This window comes from Centroberyx affinis, unplaced genomic scaffold, assembly GCF_046629955.1.
Source record: "Centroberyx affinis isolate AG114_WGS23_722 - 3 ecotype Tasmania unplaced genomic scaffold, CSIRO-AGI_Caff_v1 ptg001027l_1, whole genome shotgun sequence".
Lineage (NCBI taxonomy): Eukaryota > Metazoa > Chordata > Actinopteri > Beryciformes > Berycidae > Centroberyx > Centroberyx affinis.
Window position 1 is genome coordinate 109814 of NW_027279587.1, and position 16638 is coordinate 126451.

The 16638-nt window shown below is 41.0% G+C and overlaps 1 protein-coding gene across 1 annotated transcript; it reads right to left on the reverse strand.

Moving 5' to 3' along the window:
* Window positions 1–340: 340 nt before the first annotated feature.
* tlk1a (tousled-like kinase 1a) lies at window positions 341–16619 on the reverse strand. The gene is given in 24 exon segments (XM_071522779.1): window positions 341–1432; window positions 3026–3133; window positions 3216–3327; window positions 3448–3583; window positions 3754–3923; window positions 4030–4119; window positions 4375–4466; window positions 4570–4651; window positions 4943–5040; window positions 5674–5740; window positions 6054–6242; window positions 7261–7397; window positions 7490–7600; window positions 7855–7947; window positions 8073–8159; window positions 8251–8343; window positions 8561–8604; window positions 8707–8782; window positions 8887–8925; window positions 10035–10106; window positions 10263–10384; window positions 16328–16377; window positions 16379–16404; window positions 16406–16619. Coding segments are annotated over 24 exon segments (2307 nt in total). The 5' UTR covers window positions 16448–16619; the 3' UTR covers window positions 341–1261.
* Between the last annotated feature and the right edge of the window lie 19 nt (window positions 16620–16638).

The window sequence follows — 16638 nt, forward strand, 5'->3', positions numbered from 1 at the left end:
CTCAAGTCTCTTGTCTTATAGTGTTGTTGATGCTCATCCTGAATTACTGGTTCACTTGGCTAGGAGTGAGCATGGCTCATACTACAGCCAATAATGCAGGACCCATCAAAACCACAAGGTGTCAGTGTAAGCTCAGAAAGTGAAAGGAAAACAAGCAGCATCCTAAAATTTAGAGAATATGTAACCAGGTGATGCTGATTAGTATGAAGTTAAAGTAATGTAAACTTTGTAATGATCAAGCTCTGGTGATTCGTTATTGTACAATGGCATTCATTAGGAGAAAAAAAAAATATATATATATATATATATATAACTTGAAATGTTTCCTGGCATTTATTATTTACTCTTAACAGAACTGTACAATTTGTACCCAAAGTGGATCATACAGCCCTTTCAAAAAGTAAGAGCAACATCAAAAGCAGCAAAATGAAAACACTCCAGGAAACTAGTTTTACAAGGGGAAATTTTAACTTTTGTACAGAATGGTACTGCTGCAATTCAAAAAATTTGAAAATTATCTCCTGTACAGCATATACATTTCTCTCAATTTATCCATTTATTAATATTCCTGCATAGGATTTTGTACATTGTCATTTTTCTACATTTGGTTATTCTGTGCATTAAACATTAGTATGCTGCCCGGACCTACATGTCACTAGATGCCACTTGTATGCTAAACATTACATTCTCATGGCTAAGTAACTCAAATTAAAGCCTAACACTTCAGAAAACAAAACATATAGCCAAATCAATAGTGAAATCATTGTAGTTCTACATAAACGATGACTGTCTGCTCCTTACAGTAAATTAACTTCTAGCAGCTGAATCATTTGCACCCTGGCAGGACCATGTTATTTATTCTAAACAGCGGGCTGCCAGGTCTCCCTTCGGCCCTTTAAGGCTTTTTCCCATCCGCAAACCAAACTCACAAGTGTCCAGTCACATTTTATTCAAGGTACTTTGTCAGTTTCAGTGCTCTGTCGGACCTTCATAAGGTCCATTTACCCATGTTCATTAAAAACGTCCTTTCATTGATTAAGTCCTCCCATTGATCAAGTCCTGGTAAACACCAGTTAGAAGCCTGGCACTGGTGAGGAGAGGCCAAGTCACAACTCTCCACCACCGTCCCCGGGTTCCCGCTCCGTCCGCACACACTGCTGCATGATGGCTGGCTGTTCTCCCAAATGCCTGGTCCTCTGGGAGCTCAGCGGGCCTGGGAGCAACTTGGTCAGTTTGCCTTTTCCGTCACAGTGCAAGGCTGTCAGTATGAGATGATACTGGAAGAGGCTGGTCCAGAGCCAGCAGCACTCATCTGCAGATTCCCAGAGGAACTCGACCTCCTCATGTGGGGGAGCAGGTAGGAGTCACTTCCCAGCTGGTGGACGTCAAACCGGTCCTCCTTCCTGTACGCCAGGCAGCGCCTTATAAAGGCCTAGAGGGGGAGAAAGAATTTAGCAACACATGATGGTCACCGTTACAAACTAGGAGAACCAATGTTGAAAATACAGCAATTCCTTAAGGAAAAATCCACTCTGTCCAATCTTACACTGTTCAATATCAATTTATGATGTTCGATGTCATTTTGTGATCAAGTGTTGTAATTTACCTTTTTTGGTCTTCCCACTTTCCCCTCAACCTTCCTCATCTACTTCACTTAATGATTTACTACATTTCCCAGAATGACTTACAACAACGCCCAGAGCACGGACATGAACTTGTTACATTCAGCTGTGGGTTGTAGGGAGGTAGAGATGCAATCTCTCCACCTGGCTGGTGCGAGAAGTAAATCCTCAAGGCAAACTCCTCATAAGCATCAATGTTGTCCAAGGCTACTCTAGTTTTGTTCAGTGTACCGGTGCAGATTGCTTCTCATTTATCCATTGGGGTGTAAACATATGAAGCATAATTAAAAAAGTATGATATTTTCCAAAAAAATAAAAAGGTTCAAGAGTGTGAACTTATTTGGTGTCACTGGCCAGAAAACTACACACACTATGGAGCAATGCGGCAGGGTGTAGACCAATCAAATAACAAGTAAAGCCCCATCAAATGAGCTAGCTGTTTCCAACATAGCTGCAATGATTTTTTTCCTCTCCAACTACTCCTAATGTGTTTTTTAAAGATGACATGAAGCCATGGCCGGTGGCATATTTGGCCAAGTTAAAAATGTAGCTAGACTGTGCATACTCACTGCTCGCTGAGATAGAAGCTTGCTATTTAACGCCCTAACATGCAACAAAATTTGTAGTTCATTCACTGTAGTTCATTGGCAAAGGATAAAATATATCATAAAATAGTTACAATTTTCACTGAAACATAACATTATGATTTTACCTAAAATCTGGAAATTGGTGCCAAGACAAAATTACTGCCATTAGCTATGATGAGTGCGGAAAGAAATGTCTACTGCAGGTTGACTTCTGAAGTCATATATTTCTAGTATGTGTAGGTGGAGAGAGTTTTTCCAGTCAAGAGTCATGCTCCTTACTCAAAATGCAACATATCTTGTGGCTGCATTGCATTATGGAGTACTGAAGCTACTGTTGGTGGAGAAATTGGTATCTCTGCCTCTTCTACGATGCTTTTCTCCCTACATGACTGTTGAATATCAGTGCAAAATGATGAGTCTAGAAAGAAGCCATCGCTCTTAGATTCTGAGGGACTGACACAAAAACCTGATGTTTACCATTGATGGCTGAAAAGAATTCTGTTATCAAAGTCCACTGTAGCTGCGCTGAAAATGTCGAAGTAGCAACACGTCATCTACATTTGGCCAGTTATCCAATAACAGAATAACAGAAATGCACCAAACAACAAAGTGGGCCCAGGAATACAAGCACATCACCAATGGCTGTTTTTCAACAATGTTAGGGTGTTTTAGGTTTTAGGGATTTTTCCTTTAAAAAACACAAGCTATAAAGACGCAAGATTTAAACAAAAAAATTCACTACAGCAGTATGATTGATATTTTAGGATGGCCACAACGGTCTCCCACAAACACTCTCACATAAACACACACACACACCTTTGCTTCATTACTGGCGACAGGCTTGACAGGGAACTGAACATCTGTAGCTTTGAGTATGGTGTTCTCCTGCAGGATGTCCTGTTGTGACTGATTGTGGCCAAAAGGCTGAAAAAGAACAGTACTCAGTTAATATTGGACATAAATTACTGAAACATTATGTGGTAGAATTTGGACATGCCCTCCTTACCTTCCTTCCATACAAACACTGGAAAAAGATAACGCCCACAGACCACACGTCCACCTTATTGGAGATCTTTGGAGGTTCTTTGCCGACCACAAAACATTCAGGAGGCAAATACCTAGCCAGACAAATACATGACACAGCCATCTTAGCTCATTTAGTGTCTGTACTAGTTGCTTGTTATACACGTACCTAGTGTTATGTGTGATGCATGTACATGTTGGACATTTCCTCTTACCAATAGGTCCCTGCACCCTGTGATGTCAGGTCCATCCCATCTACGCCATAGTTGTCGTCATCCATGATTTTGGACAAACCAAAGTCAGTGATTTTGATTTCCCCACAGGCCGTGCCATCCACCAACAAGATATTGCCTTAAAATCAAAGTAAAATACATCATCACTACAGAAGAACTTGCATAATCCCACTTCAGATTACTGTTCACCCCAATGATCACTGCCACTCATTTAGGACAACCTCATTTAGTGCAGAATAATGATGATATTCACTGAATCCTACACTATTGTCAAGAAGGTGTGTTTACCTGGCTTGAGGTCATAATGGATGATGGGAGGCTTGATTTCATTCAGGTATCTCAGTGCGTTCACAATCTGCATGACTATGGACCGTGCCTCCTTCTCAGACATTAGCTTGTGCTGTTTCAAGTAGAAGTCCAAGTCGTTGCCTTCGCAGTACTCCAGAACGGTGCAAAACCTAGTGAATGGGGAAAAGAATAAATAAGTAATACAGTCCACCTCTAAAATAGCAACCAACTGGGGAGAGCTGTAAACGCATGAACAAGAGCACAGGAGTGACTAACGTGTCTGTGTCCAGTGAGAAGTAGTCGTAGAGTTTCACAATTCGGGGATGATCCAGCTGCTTGTGTATTCTGTACTCTCGACATGCGTGCCTGTGGAGAGGAAGGTGATTATGCTGCTGTTGGCAACCAAAGCAAAGGCTTGGGTAGAAAAGTGCAGGTGCTGTATTCTAGGCTGCATGGATAGCCAGACGCTAGGCTTGTGGAGCAGAATAACAACACACTTGAAAACCAAGGACATCGAGGAGACAGAACAGCATGAAGTGCCTGCATACGTCACAACACTCAAGACAAACTAATTAACTACCGCAAGTGAGGTCACGCATTTCATGTTCTGGGCCAACATACTTGTGGTAGTTCTCTTTTTTCTCTTCTCTCCAGTTCTTGTTGAGTTGGTGGATTTTCACAGCAGCATATCGTTGCTCAATCAAGTCAAAAGCCTGTTACACAAATGCACATTAAAAAAAATTGTCTTACACATTGAAAACCAGTAAGTGTAGCATTTCCTATTGAAACTTGTGACATCAAAATTCAATCACCCACCTTGTAAACTTCACTAAAACCCCCTCTCCCTAGAAGGTGTAGGAGTAGATACCGCTCATTCAACGTTGGGTGATCTTTAAATCTTTGAATGCAAAAGCACAGAAATTACAGATATAGACAGAACTATCAATTACTAAGATATTTACAATTTCAAACACTGGCCTTATTGTGCTAATGCGTGACCAATAAAAAAAGCCATGCTGGCTCCATGCGTCAGTCTCAGTTTTAAGCATGTGTACTCCGAGATGAGCTTAGTCCAGTCCATAGGCATTATGTTACTTTACAACAGCACTATGACTGCGGATAGCAGCCTTAGTACATCGTGACCTGATGTCGGTGAAGTAACTAGCATCAGAGATTGATTCAGACTCACTGTGAACTGTCTTCGTTATTTATTCTCTTCAGCTCCCGAATGTGAAGGTTGCGCACTCTCTCCAGACGCTCCAGCTCCGCCTGGATCTCAGCTTCTTCCTATAAATGATTCAAGCGCACAAACACACAGACGCACAAGAGGAACATCAGAGCATTGACTACAAGGAGAGGGAGCTCATCAAAATCCACTTCTACTCGGCTGACTAGTTCCGTATTAAATATTAACGGTTGACTTGGTAGAGAGTCTGTCGGGGGGCTGCCTGTGATGCTTATTCATCAGGAAAACAACGAATACTTCGACAAACTACAGGCTCACTCCATCCTTGGAGAGATTCACACAAAGGCACAATGGTTCAGCTCATGAAACGAGAAGATCAGGCTGTATGTCATATGTATTCAGTTGACTTGATCTATGATATGTCTATATAAAAATATCTATGATATTTCCACAACTAAAAAACAAAGATTTGCTAAATCATTTGCCACGTCACTCATACCAGTCATCATTCGACTGCTTAACAGTTTATAAGGGCAGTGTGCCTTTCTTATATTGTGGTTCCTGGATGAATTCAGTGCAATTTATGAAATGAATGAGCATGTTATGTCCTGTGTCCATCTTGTACATGAAGAGCCAGCAGTGCAGACCGACAAATTCCCCTCAGGGCCTATAAAGAGCTATTCTAACAATAAATAGTTGCTGGTTCACTTTGCCACATTCAGCATTTCACCAACCTTCTTGAGATGTCCAAGTCGCAGTTTGAAGATCTCTTCCTGTTCATGGTACTCGGCTAGTGTCAGCCTTTCAAGGATAAGAGAAATATGAAAAACAAGAAAAGTATTGGCTTGTGTCAACAGTATCTTCACATTCACCTACATTTACTTTCTTTACACAATCATGTAACCATTCTGATGCATGCTGTTAAACTTGCTGTAACGATTTCCATTTCACACTAACTCAGATGTTTTAAAAGGGGGTTTTTTCTCTTCAATTTGTCATCATGGTTGGTAACAATACAACAGAATATAACCCAAGATTACAGTAAATCTTATCCATTGCCTTTGCCTGGAGATTGGTTGCTCTGATCTATGATTTATACAAGGCCTGGACTCACAGCTGAGGTAGGCTGGGCTTTAGAAAGGGATCACTTTCTGCTCCGTTCACTGCCTTTGTTTTGCGTTGCTTTGGCTCAGAGTTTGTAGTTGGTGCTTGGGAGTTGCTTGAGGATGGAGGTTTCCTCTTGGCTAAAAGTTTTCTCTGCCTCTCAATTTCCTCTCTCTGTTGGTTTATCCACTCTTGCTGTCTGCAGATGAAAAACATTGTTTAGCGTTAGATGAAATCAATACTATTTCTGTACAGTGTATTCCACCCATGGTCAAGGCCTCAAAATAATAAACTACAGCATCTTAACAAAACTGGTACTCGATTTGAGAGAGTAAAGGCCAAGTTATACTTCTGCATCGAAGAGCCGCTGTTGCTGCGCTGTAGGTATCTACGGTGGTGCAAGCATTTACAGTTCTGCTTTGGTGATTCTGCGCGTACACCGAAAACACGAGATGGCAGTGGCGTGCTTTGTTAGTACAGAAGTAATAACAGAAGTAGTAGTGTTTACATTCTCTGAAACTCATGTTCTGGGACATTTCTCACATTCAGTGACATCTAGTAGTTTATAATTCGGAGGTGATGTGTCGTACAAATGTATATTTGCAAACCTCCTCAGCTCGTATCTCTTTGATCTGCTCCATTGCCTTCAGTATTGGCAGACATGAACCAGATACAGGTAGGAAGAAATACAAAGCGGGCCAATCACAGTTCTTGTGGTCCTGCGTTACATACGCGCAGTTACATTTTTGGAGAGGTACATGTAAGCTACGGTGGCAGCCTCTGCGAGCAACGCAAACACCTACGGCATAGCCACAGCAACACTTCGACGCAGAAGTATAAATTGGCTTTATTAAAGATGATCAGCATCTGGAGTAGCAGTCATTTTGTTTAAAACCAACACCAAGAACACTATAACAGAGTTGTCGTTTTTTTTGTCATTTAGGTCCCCTATACCGTTGAACAACCTGTCCAAGGTTGGCAAAATCAGTTCAGTCTTTTAAATCACTTCTTAAAACCCATTGCTCTCTGTGACTTTTATTACTGACCAATTTTTGTTGTTTCTTGGTGTAATGTCTTCTCTGTAACGCGTTTTGTAAATTTTGTTTTTGAAAAGCTGCAGTAGAAATTAAGTTTATCATTATTAGTAGTAATAATAATTAATTCTTTCCTTATCCATAACAATGAGAACACAGACAATGTCATCAGAAGGCGCTCACTTGACAAGGTTTTGGAAGGCATAGCCGTCTGTCCACTGCTCTGTGAAGGAGGCTCCATGTCTCACTGTAGTGAAATGGCCTAAACGTAGTCTGTCCTGCATGCTCTTCTCCCGACACGCCTGCTTCTCCTGTGTGCTCTGAACAACAATACACAATATAAGTTTGCATATAGGTTTGCGCAGACACACAAATGTAAAGCTGTTTATAAAAGGGAAAAAAATGTATTTACCTTCTCTATGAGCAACTTCTTGCTCATGGTGATGCATTTATTCAAGCGTTCCTTGTACTTTTCAAGTAATTTTTGTTGTTCATCTATCTGTCTCCTGAGATCACAGTTTGCCTATGGAGCAGAAAAAAATTAACTTGATTCAGCAATATCACATAATTATACAGCCAATCCAACAATTATTTAAGATCTGTAAATAATGTGGATGCAGACCAAATCAGGGTCTGTTTTACTCCAGAGTTTATAAACATTACTTAGGCCAAGTTTATCCATTTCGATCCAGCAGCCTGTGCTAGAGTAATCTATCACAGGCTGGTTAAGCCTGTCTGCAAGGTAGTGAACAGGGTACAACTCCTCCTTCTCCTTACCCTTAGCAAATCATCTATTCTCCCCTCCTTCTTCTCAAGGTCTAGATTCTTAGTACTTTCAAGGGCAGCCAATTTCAACCCAGTAAGGTCAGTCTGTGGTGGGAGACAACAAAGTTAAGAACTTGTTCCAAAAACGTGCTCAGCAACCTCGAACATGGTGAATACATTATGAGAAGAATTACAAAAAAAGCCAAACTTTCCACCGTCACCCTCCTCACCTGGACAAATTTGACTGCTAGTTGCTTTGGATGCATCATGTGGTCCCCAAAAGACAGACTAGTAGGAGATGAGCTATTTTGTCTAACCTGCAACAGAAAAGGACAACAGCTCCATAAGAAGACAAAGCCAAATGGAGCGGCTAAATGGATTGGGAGTAGAAGTTTGGGAATAACTTACAGAGCCCTGAGCGGAGTGGGAATGTGAGTTCTGGGGCGAACGAATCACAGGGGGGAGACCTCTCACAGGACTGGACCCATTTCCTCCCTGGAACTAAAAAGGCAAAGAGAGGACGAGTGACATCATCGCCTACCACTTGGCAACAACAGATGCAAGTAGCTCCTTTTATGCCACAGGGTTGTTATTTTAGAGACAGGACTCTGAAGTGGATTATGGCTCAGACGCTGAAAGAGGATTAATATAGCACAAACCATTCATCCAGCGCTTCCTTTCAATGTATGAAATCTTTGATACCAAATGAGTAACTCACATCAAAGTAATCGCTAATTTTGGGTCCTCGCACAATGGATTTTCCTGTGAAGGAGAACACAGAGCGGTGCGATTTACTAAAATATTTCAGTCAAGTTGCAATGATCCAGAACCAAATTATAACCAGCTAGATAAAGAGACACTCACCTTGGCTGCTCTCTGATTGGTTATCTGGTTTCCTCTTTCTGCCTCTAGTTGATTCTGACTGTTTCTTCTCTGGGGTCTGAAAGAGAAATATTTAACAGCTTTTCACTAGATAATTATTACACAACACAACTGTCTCATCAAGATATGGCTATTCATCTTCAGATTTGATCATATACCTACCGAATAAGCAGGAGAACTGCCTCTTTTCACATCTGACCCCTATAAAGTAAAGGAGAGAAAGAGTTTTAGACCAAAACAATGAAGAAAGCCTTTATAAAATCAGTACTTCATTACCAATACACTCTTGCCCAAAAGGTCTACAAGAACACATGAGCACTGAAGAGCTAGTTTATATCATTTTTAGTTCTTCAAAGATAAAAGAACCAGTGGTATGCAAGCAAGCACAACTATTTCACGCAAGTTCAGGGCCACAGGATCCGGCCAGAGCCTTGTGCAGCCGAGGAATCTGCTGACAGGTGCTGGTCTGATTGAGTGCAACACTGGTGCATCATTAGGGTGCATGTGACGTATGGGGGTAGGGGGTGGGGGGGTGTCTGTGAGGATGACATCTGTGCACATTCAGCAGCTTGGCGACAGAGGAGGCCAGGGCTGCTTTACTCTGCCAGCCTCCTCCTCTTCTCTCCCCTTCAAGAGACCCAACGGCGATGACTTATTACAGCAGCCTGGGGGTGAATTACACAGGGGGGATTGAAGGAGTAGAAGAGCATGAAACGCAGCAACCCATCCCCCACAGGTCGGATGTTGCCGATATAGCTGCAGCGTCACACACTTCACGACGAGGAGATTCAGGACTATTAGAGTTAACCTCACAGCTGGAGTCTTCCATCACCATGCCCACATTCCTCTTATGACCGACCCCACCATCATAGGCACAGCACTATCACTAAGAATACTAGCATTGGCATTAATTAGCCCAGGGCAATGCTAACAAGCAACCGAGCAGTCGCATCGGGCCATCTATTGAGGATCAGTCACAATATACAGGGTCTGGACGATGATGATCATTATAATTACAAAGCAAATAATAATGCAAGAGTCTAGATACTCCTTAGGTGTACCCAATTAAGAAACATGTCCTCACAAAAAGAGAACAGTTTGGTAATAGCATCATTCCACTTTTTGTTATTGTCCCTTGGAGCTCCAACGTTGGGAAAACAACAAAAGAACACAATTCAGTTTCCACCTCACCAACGAGCACAAAGGTAGGTCTTATCCGCAATGACTATGGTCAATCAATGTCAGCAGGTTTCCAACTACAGGCTAAGATTTGTTGTTTTTTTTTTTTTTTTATTCACATCCAACTGTACCTCTGACTCCTTGTCGCTTGAGGATCCCAGACTTCCAAAACTGTGATTAGAACATTCATTGTTGGTCAGGCCCTAAAACAACAAAGGATCATTATTTTGAGTTAAAACTGGACGTGGACATAAAACAAAAACGAACAAAAAAATAGTTCTGCTTGTTTACCAATTACTACACGCTAACATTTAGATAAGTACATGAATGCTTATGAATTTGTTCACAAATCCACTCACTTTGGTTCCCCCGCTGGTGCTGCCGGTGCTGCCCCCGGTGCTGCCGCTGACCCCGCCCATAAAGCGCGCCTCCAACAGCTCCTGTCTCCGGGGGTCCAGGCTGTGCAGCTCCTCCATGGTGCCTGGGAGGATTAGCAACAATTCACTGTATGAGTCAATGTTTCAATGACTTTCAACGGCTTAATTGAAGCCTTTGCCCACCCACTCAAGAGTAGATGGCATAAGAGCAAAATGTGCATGTCTTCAAAGATTTAAGAAATATATAGATTAAATAAGTCACCCTTCAATTTAAAATAATAATAATAGCAATAATAACAATAATGGTATAGTCTTCACTTTTAAGACAAGAATAAAGGCCAAGCCTGATTTAAAGGCTGTTACCAAGGGATACCCGAAAACATTCTACAATTATTGTAGCAGCGGGGAGAGAGAGGGGTAATTTTGGTTATGGAACCCATGTTTATTCCTATTCCCACTATCAGTTCCAGTACCTGTAGCTTAAAATGTTCTTATTGGATTGGATATAAATCATGGTGAAATATCATAATACCATAATTGTTTTAATTATTTTGGATGAGCAATATAGCTAAATGATGAATGAATTTACATTCTTTTTCTGGCATTGGGTTTTCACGCAGTGTTTTTCTGGATTTACAGGCTGAAGTGATATAATCTGTTAAAACAAGGTATTGGAAGTGACAAAATACCCAGAAAACTACCAAGAGTGTTATGTTAAAATCAAAAGGTAAAGCAGAAGTTGAGAAGTAAAAGGCATTTCTACACCACAGATTCAAACACCACATTATTACTGCGAGAGACCACAAGAGCAATGTTTCAACTGCTAGGCAATGATGAATACTCTGCTCCTGTGGGACAGTTAAGCGAGCTCCCTGGGCTCCAGTGTCACAGCAGGCTCAGAGGGGGTCTGCTGACAAAACCTGTACTTTAATGAGAGCACCATTTTGAATCTACAAAGGCCTACAGAGTCTTGGCACCAATTCAGTCAGTGCAGCAGGTAGGGGTTTATGAAATCCATTCAAGTGGATTAAAAACATAACCAAATGGCAAATTCTTCCTAGTAAGAAAGTATACAATCACAACCAACAACAGCTAGCGATAAAGCCTACTTTTGAATGATGCATGTGTGCACCAAATCCATACCAACTGACAAAGGGTTAACAACTACTCAGCCATTTCATTTAGTGCCGCGCATCTATCCACTGTTGCAGCAACAGATGTAGCTGGTCTTTCTCTCAAAAAAGTGATTGCAGAATGGGTGAATGAGAAAAGCAGGAGCCAAAATACGCCCTACAGATGGGAAAAGGCAGGCTATAGTACCATCTAATACTCCCAAGATTAATGCGACTTTGGCTCATCTGTGAGGTAGGGGTGACATAAATGCAGTTCAGTGGTGCTCCAGGGAGCTGACACAGAAACTCCAGATAATGAAACAGAGCCAAAAATCTCCACTAGATAGATGGACAACAATAAATCTAATCAAAATGTGGCTGTCCAAACAGACCCCAACAGAACAGAAACCAACATGTTAGTTACCTTGTATTTCAAAACTACTGGCCTAATGAACATGCCTGATAAGTAAAAAGTTGATGTGTAAATGCAAATAACATTTGTGCGCAATTTCAATTCTTGATATATGCAAATGACCATATTCAAACTTCAAATTTAACTGTACAAACCATTTCAGAACGCATGTACATGCTTCAGGTTTTGTATAATTTCCGGAAATTTCATTCCTCAGAAACTCAGATATTATCTTACAGTTGGACAGTATGGTTTGGGACCAGAGCTGTAGTGTCCGACCGATATTCTACACTGTAAAACATCAACATACCAAAAACTGCATCAGACAAAAAGAGCATATGCAATAATAGCTAAATGGAAAGCTGTTCATTTATTATATACACTGTAGAACAAAAAACAAGCAGTGTCTAAGACACAAGAGTGTCTCACAGAATTTAGCCTGCCGTAATATTGTGCCTTGTATTACAGTGGCCAGCAGACAGGCTTATGTTCAGTGCAACATGAGGTAAGAAATGTCATGTAACAGGTATGATGCAGCCGACTCAGTAAATAATACTCCACTTATTGACTAAGCACTGCAAAATATCATTATACATTTCACAGATTAGTAAAAGAAAGATCACCAAGCAGGTGATCAAAACCTTTTTATTTGATGAGGCTGCTCTAGCCTGATCAAGGCTTAAGAGGCTGCAACATAAAGTACAAAATGGCCAATGTCACAAATTCACTTCCAGTCCTTCAATAGGATGCAGGAATCTAGCTATAAAATGTGTTTACCCTTCAGACAAACAAAATAAATTCTTCAAGGAAGTTCTTCAACATTTAGCTCCATGCATAGTGGCTGAGTGCATAACAAATTTGCCTAAGTGAGCAAGACAACATGTACTATTTCACTGTGGACAATTAATATCAACTCAACGAACATCAAGAACAAACCAGTAGTTTGTACCTTATGCCAACTAACAAACAACTAGCAGCAAAACCAGTCACACAAATATTGCCCGACCAATTTTATATACTGAGAGCGTGAACAATAGCAGCTATTAGAGCAAGCAACAATCGAGTTTCACTGGAGATTTTTTGTCAATCTTTTGAATTAACTTAAGGTTAAGGTGGGGATTTTTTGACAAAATTTATACAAATCAAGTCTGACTCTCCAACTAACCTGCTGATCACTCATCTCTGTTCAGCAATGACCCATATTCTGATAACTGGGGTGAAAATTAATGACAAATTCAAAGCAGGCTTGTGATAGATTCAGCTTTCCAAAAGTACAAATGTATTGATACTATGTATCAATTCTCAGTCAAATTGTGAAAAATGTGATTATACTCAATGAAGCTTTGTACATCATATGAACCAGCATATTTTAATGTGACAAAGCCTCAAATTCTAGCAGCACAACACAACAACACAGGAAATGTAGGCCACATTTGTGGCCTTGTCTGCCTGAAAATGTATTTTATCACGTACGCATAATGGTTGAATGATAACGGCTAGGCATCAACTGATGACCAGCCTTTATGACTGGATTTAGACAACACCGATATTCATATATGATTTCCTGGACTGGCATTAAAAAATATCTGGTCCACTCCAGACTCTTGATCCCTTTTATACCATGGCTAGTTGCCAAAGATGAAAAAAAGAGTGTTCAGGTTTTCAAAATTAACTTTTGCCATTAACATCCATTTCCCTGGTAACACCTGTGGATCTGATTAATGTGTAAAACAATCACTACCATGCCATGCTCAGAGATCCTTGCGCAACTTGACAACACCAGCAAAAATGAGAAATCTTAGTAGCAACCTGGCAACTTAGTAATAACCTGGCAACAGGCTGATTTCCTGTTCCTAAAACATCTAGCCTACATGTTTTGGGGACATGTATGAGACAGTAAACTAGGGTTATTATGTTAGCCAAACTTACATTAACTAACATTACCTATGGTGGGCAAGTATATAGTATCAGCATGTTTGTTAACATTTTTAAAATCTCCAATACAATATCATCATTATTCGGCTCGAGAGATCACAGGCTATGCCTACTGCTGGGCGCAGCCAAGGAGGGCATCACGGCACGTTCACCTGGGCAAACAGGATGCCAGATACCTGGGATGGAAAGCAACTTAAAATGAAGTATGGGTAACTGGAATTCTCTGAACCAGGCAGGTAAAGATTGACATCCATCTCCTATTCATATGAACTAAAAATGGTCAGGCGTTCAGTTGTTTCAGGTGTCCAGTCATGCTGTACGTAAAAAGTTTTTGATAGACACTCTCCAGCTAATCAGAATCAAGTACTCTCCCAGGCCATGGTACATTTAAAAATGTAGTGCTTTCTCCAGGTGTGGTGTGTAATGGCTACTAAATCACATTATGGAGATTGCCATTTTTTATTTTCTGTACTTCTGATCAAATGTGCAATATACGGTATACTGTTCAAGAAATGATCATCTACCTCCATCATCTACCTTACAGGCCTACAACTGAATGGACAAAGCCTGGAGATGCAAGCACAAAAGGTCCTGATTACGCTACTCATGTTCACTGCATGTTTAATAGCATCAGCCACAAATTTGAGAGGAAAACTAAAAGCTCCAAAATCAGGAAAAAACTTGCGCTTTTGCATTGTGCAATTAGCTAGTTTGACAATTTTGCAATGAGTACATAGGTTAATACTAAAATAAACAGCCTCAACCCTGCAAAATTGATTATCCCTGTAATCACCAAGACGTTTTCAACTTAATTTCAAACCAACCAAATCAATAAGACAAAAGTAAATTTCAAACTATAATGTAACCTTTCACATCACTATGGTTTGACAGGCAAACATGGGCCGAGGCTGTGATTAAACAACTGGTATTTTCAGTGTTCCCCTTTGCTCTGCCATTTCAACCTCAAGATAATTAGTTCTACACCAATTCACTCAAAGTAGCTGATGTAGGGAATGTTAACAACAAGGCCAGTTAAAATTCTATAATCCTGCTAGAAAACTGTCAGAGATTGCAGTTTTAAAAATACCTTCTACTGCAGTTGATGTTTTCAATAGAGTTTTTGTGTTGCTGAGATGGAGAACTAACCATATCTAAACTTTCATCCAGAAGCAATGCTTATGCCAGTTTTACATCTGAAATACAATATGCTATATGGCCTTTACTTTGGCAAGGAGGGATGATTTCCTTTTGTTTGAAACATGAAGAAGGCCTCAATGCCTAACTATTATCTATATTCAAGCCCCTGCAGAAGCAAGCGGTTGAACCCTTAGAACTCTTGCTGTGGATGTCATTTTAACTCCATGCTGTTCAGCAGAGTGACCACCTGTTTATGGCAGACACTTGGAAAGTCATTAAAATATCTGGCCTGAGCCAGCAGATTCTGATCATAAGTGGGCTAAGCAACAAAAATCAACAATGCAACACAAATAAAGCCATGTTCCCAATGTAGGTCTATCTGGGAGTTTACAAGTGTCATTCTGGTGTAGGAAGCCAACACTGATTAAGGCCAATTGATGCATGAAACTTGGATAATGCCAAGAAATCCAAGGACCACCTTCATTTCTCAAAGCTAAGCAGAGGTTCTCCATCATAACAACATCCCTGCAAAACTACTGGGGAGGAGGAGCGTCATGTATAACAATGTTGCTAACTACATAAGGTTACCAAATACCAATTAGGTATTTTCACACACAACAGCAACATTTCTTTGATTGTGTGTGGCTGCGCATGCATGCTGCACAGCCCAAAGCAGAGCAAACTGTATCTAGCCTGTATCCCAGGTGTGTCACTTGACTTTCGCAGGGGCATCTAACGTTTAGCTTTCTAGTTATCCTGACGTGTCAAAACAAGGCACTGATTACAGTTGCCAACACAGCAGCAGTAACGGCTCAAAGCGGCATCTCAAAGAGAAAACACCTAGATTCCCACTGTCTTGATGTGAAAAGTCGTCCCTGATCTGAGACGCTTCTCCGCTGTAGCGAATTAACATTAGCTACAAATGCAAACAAATGATGAACAATGTTGGCAAGGGAAGACCACAATCCAGATCCAGATAGGAGCTAGCAATGCAAACCTACCTAGGTTAGCTAGCTACCAAGCCAGCGAAATACGTTAACGTTAACCATCATCAGAAATTGCTTAACATTAATTCCGTTGCCTGCATTTACTGTATCATTTCCATAGCTATTGTTAATACAACACATAACATGCATGGATGGATAGGATGCGCGGATTATAGTGGTAACCTTCCCGTTATCATAAAGGCTTGTTGCCGTTATGCACATAATTATCTTTACGTTACTGCACTGGCCTGAGCATAGAGACCGTCCTGTGTCTTCAGTGCTACTAGCTAGCCAAACAGGCTCCATGGACTTTGGAGCTGACGCGTTACTATAGCTAGCTTGCAGATTCGCCACCTAGCTTACTAGATCTCTTCGTCATTTTAAGACATTTCCCTTTGTACTGCACAAAACGACCTACGCGAACAAGAAGAAAAGACTTATGCGTCTTATTAAGTTGCACGATACCTTTCTTAGCCTTCACCACTGCCGTGATATGTGGCTGAAAAAACAATCCGTGTTGGGGACGTGGAGAGCTGGGACCAAAGATGGCGTCCCCTCCAAACTTCCACTACTTTGGACACTCATCAAGCTACTTTTTGTGTAGATACTGCAGCGCACATGATGAATGTTTTCCACTGGCTGGGAAATTATCTGATTGACGCCTCACAATAATCTTTATGTGGGCACAGCTGCTGCCGCTGACTCAAAATGTCTAATTATCCTTTTTTGGGCACAAACCTCTTCACACCTCGGCAGTGCGTCCTGGCTCCTGGGCT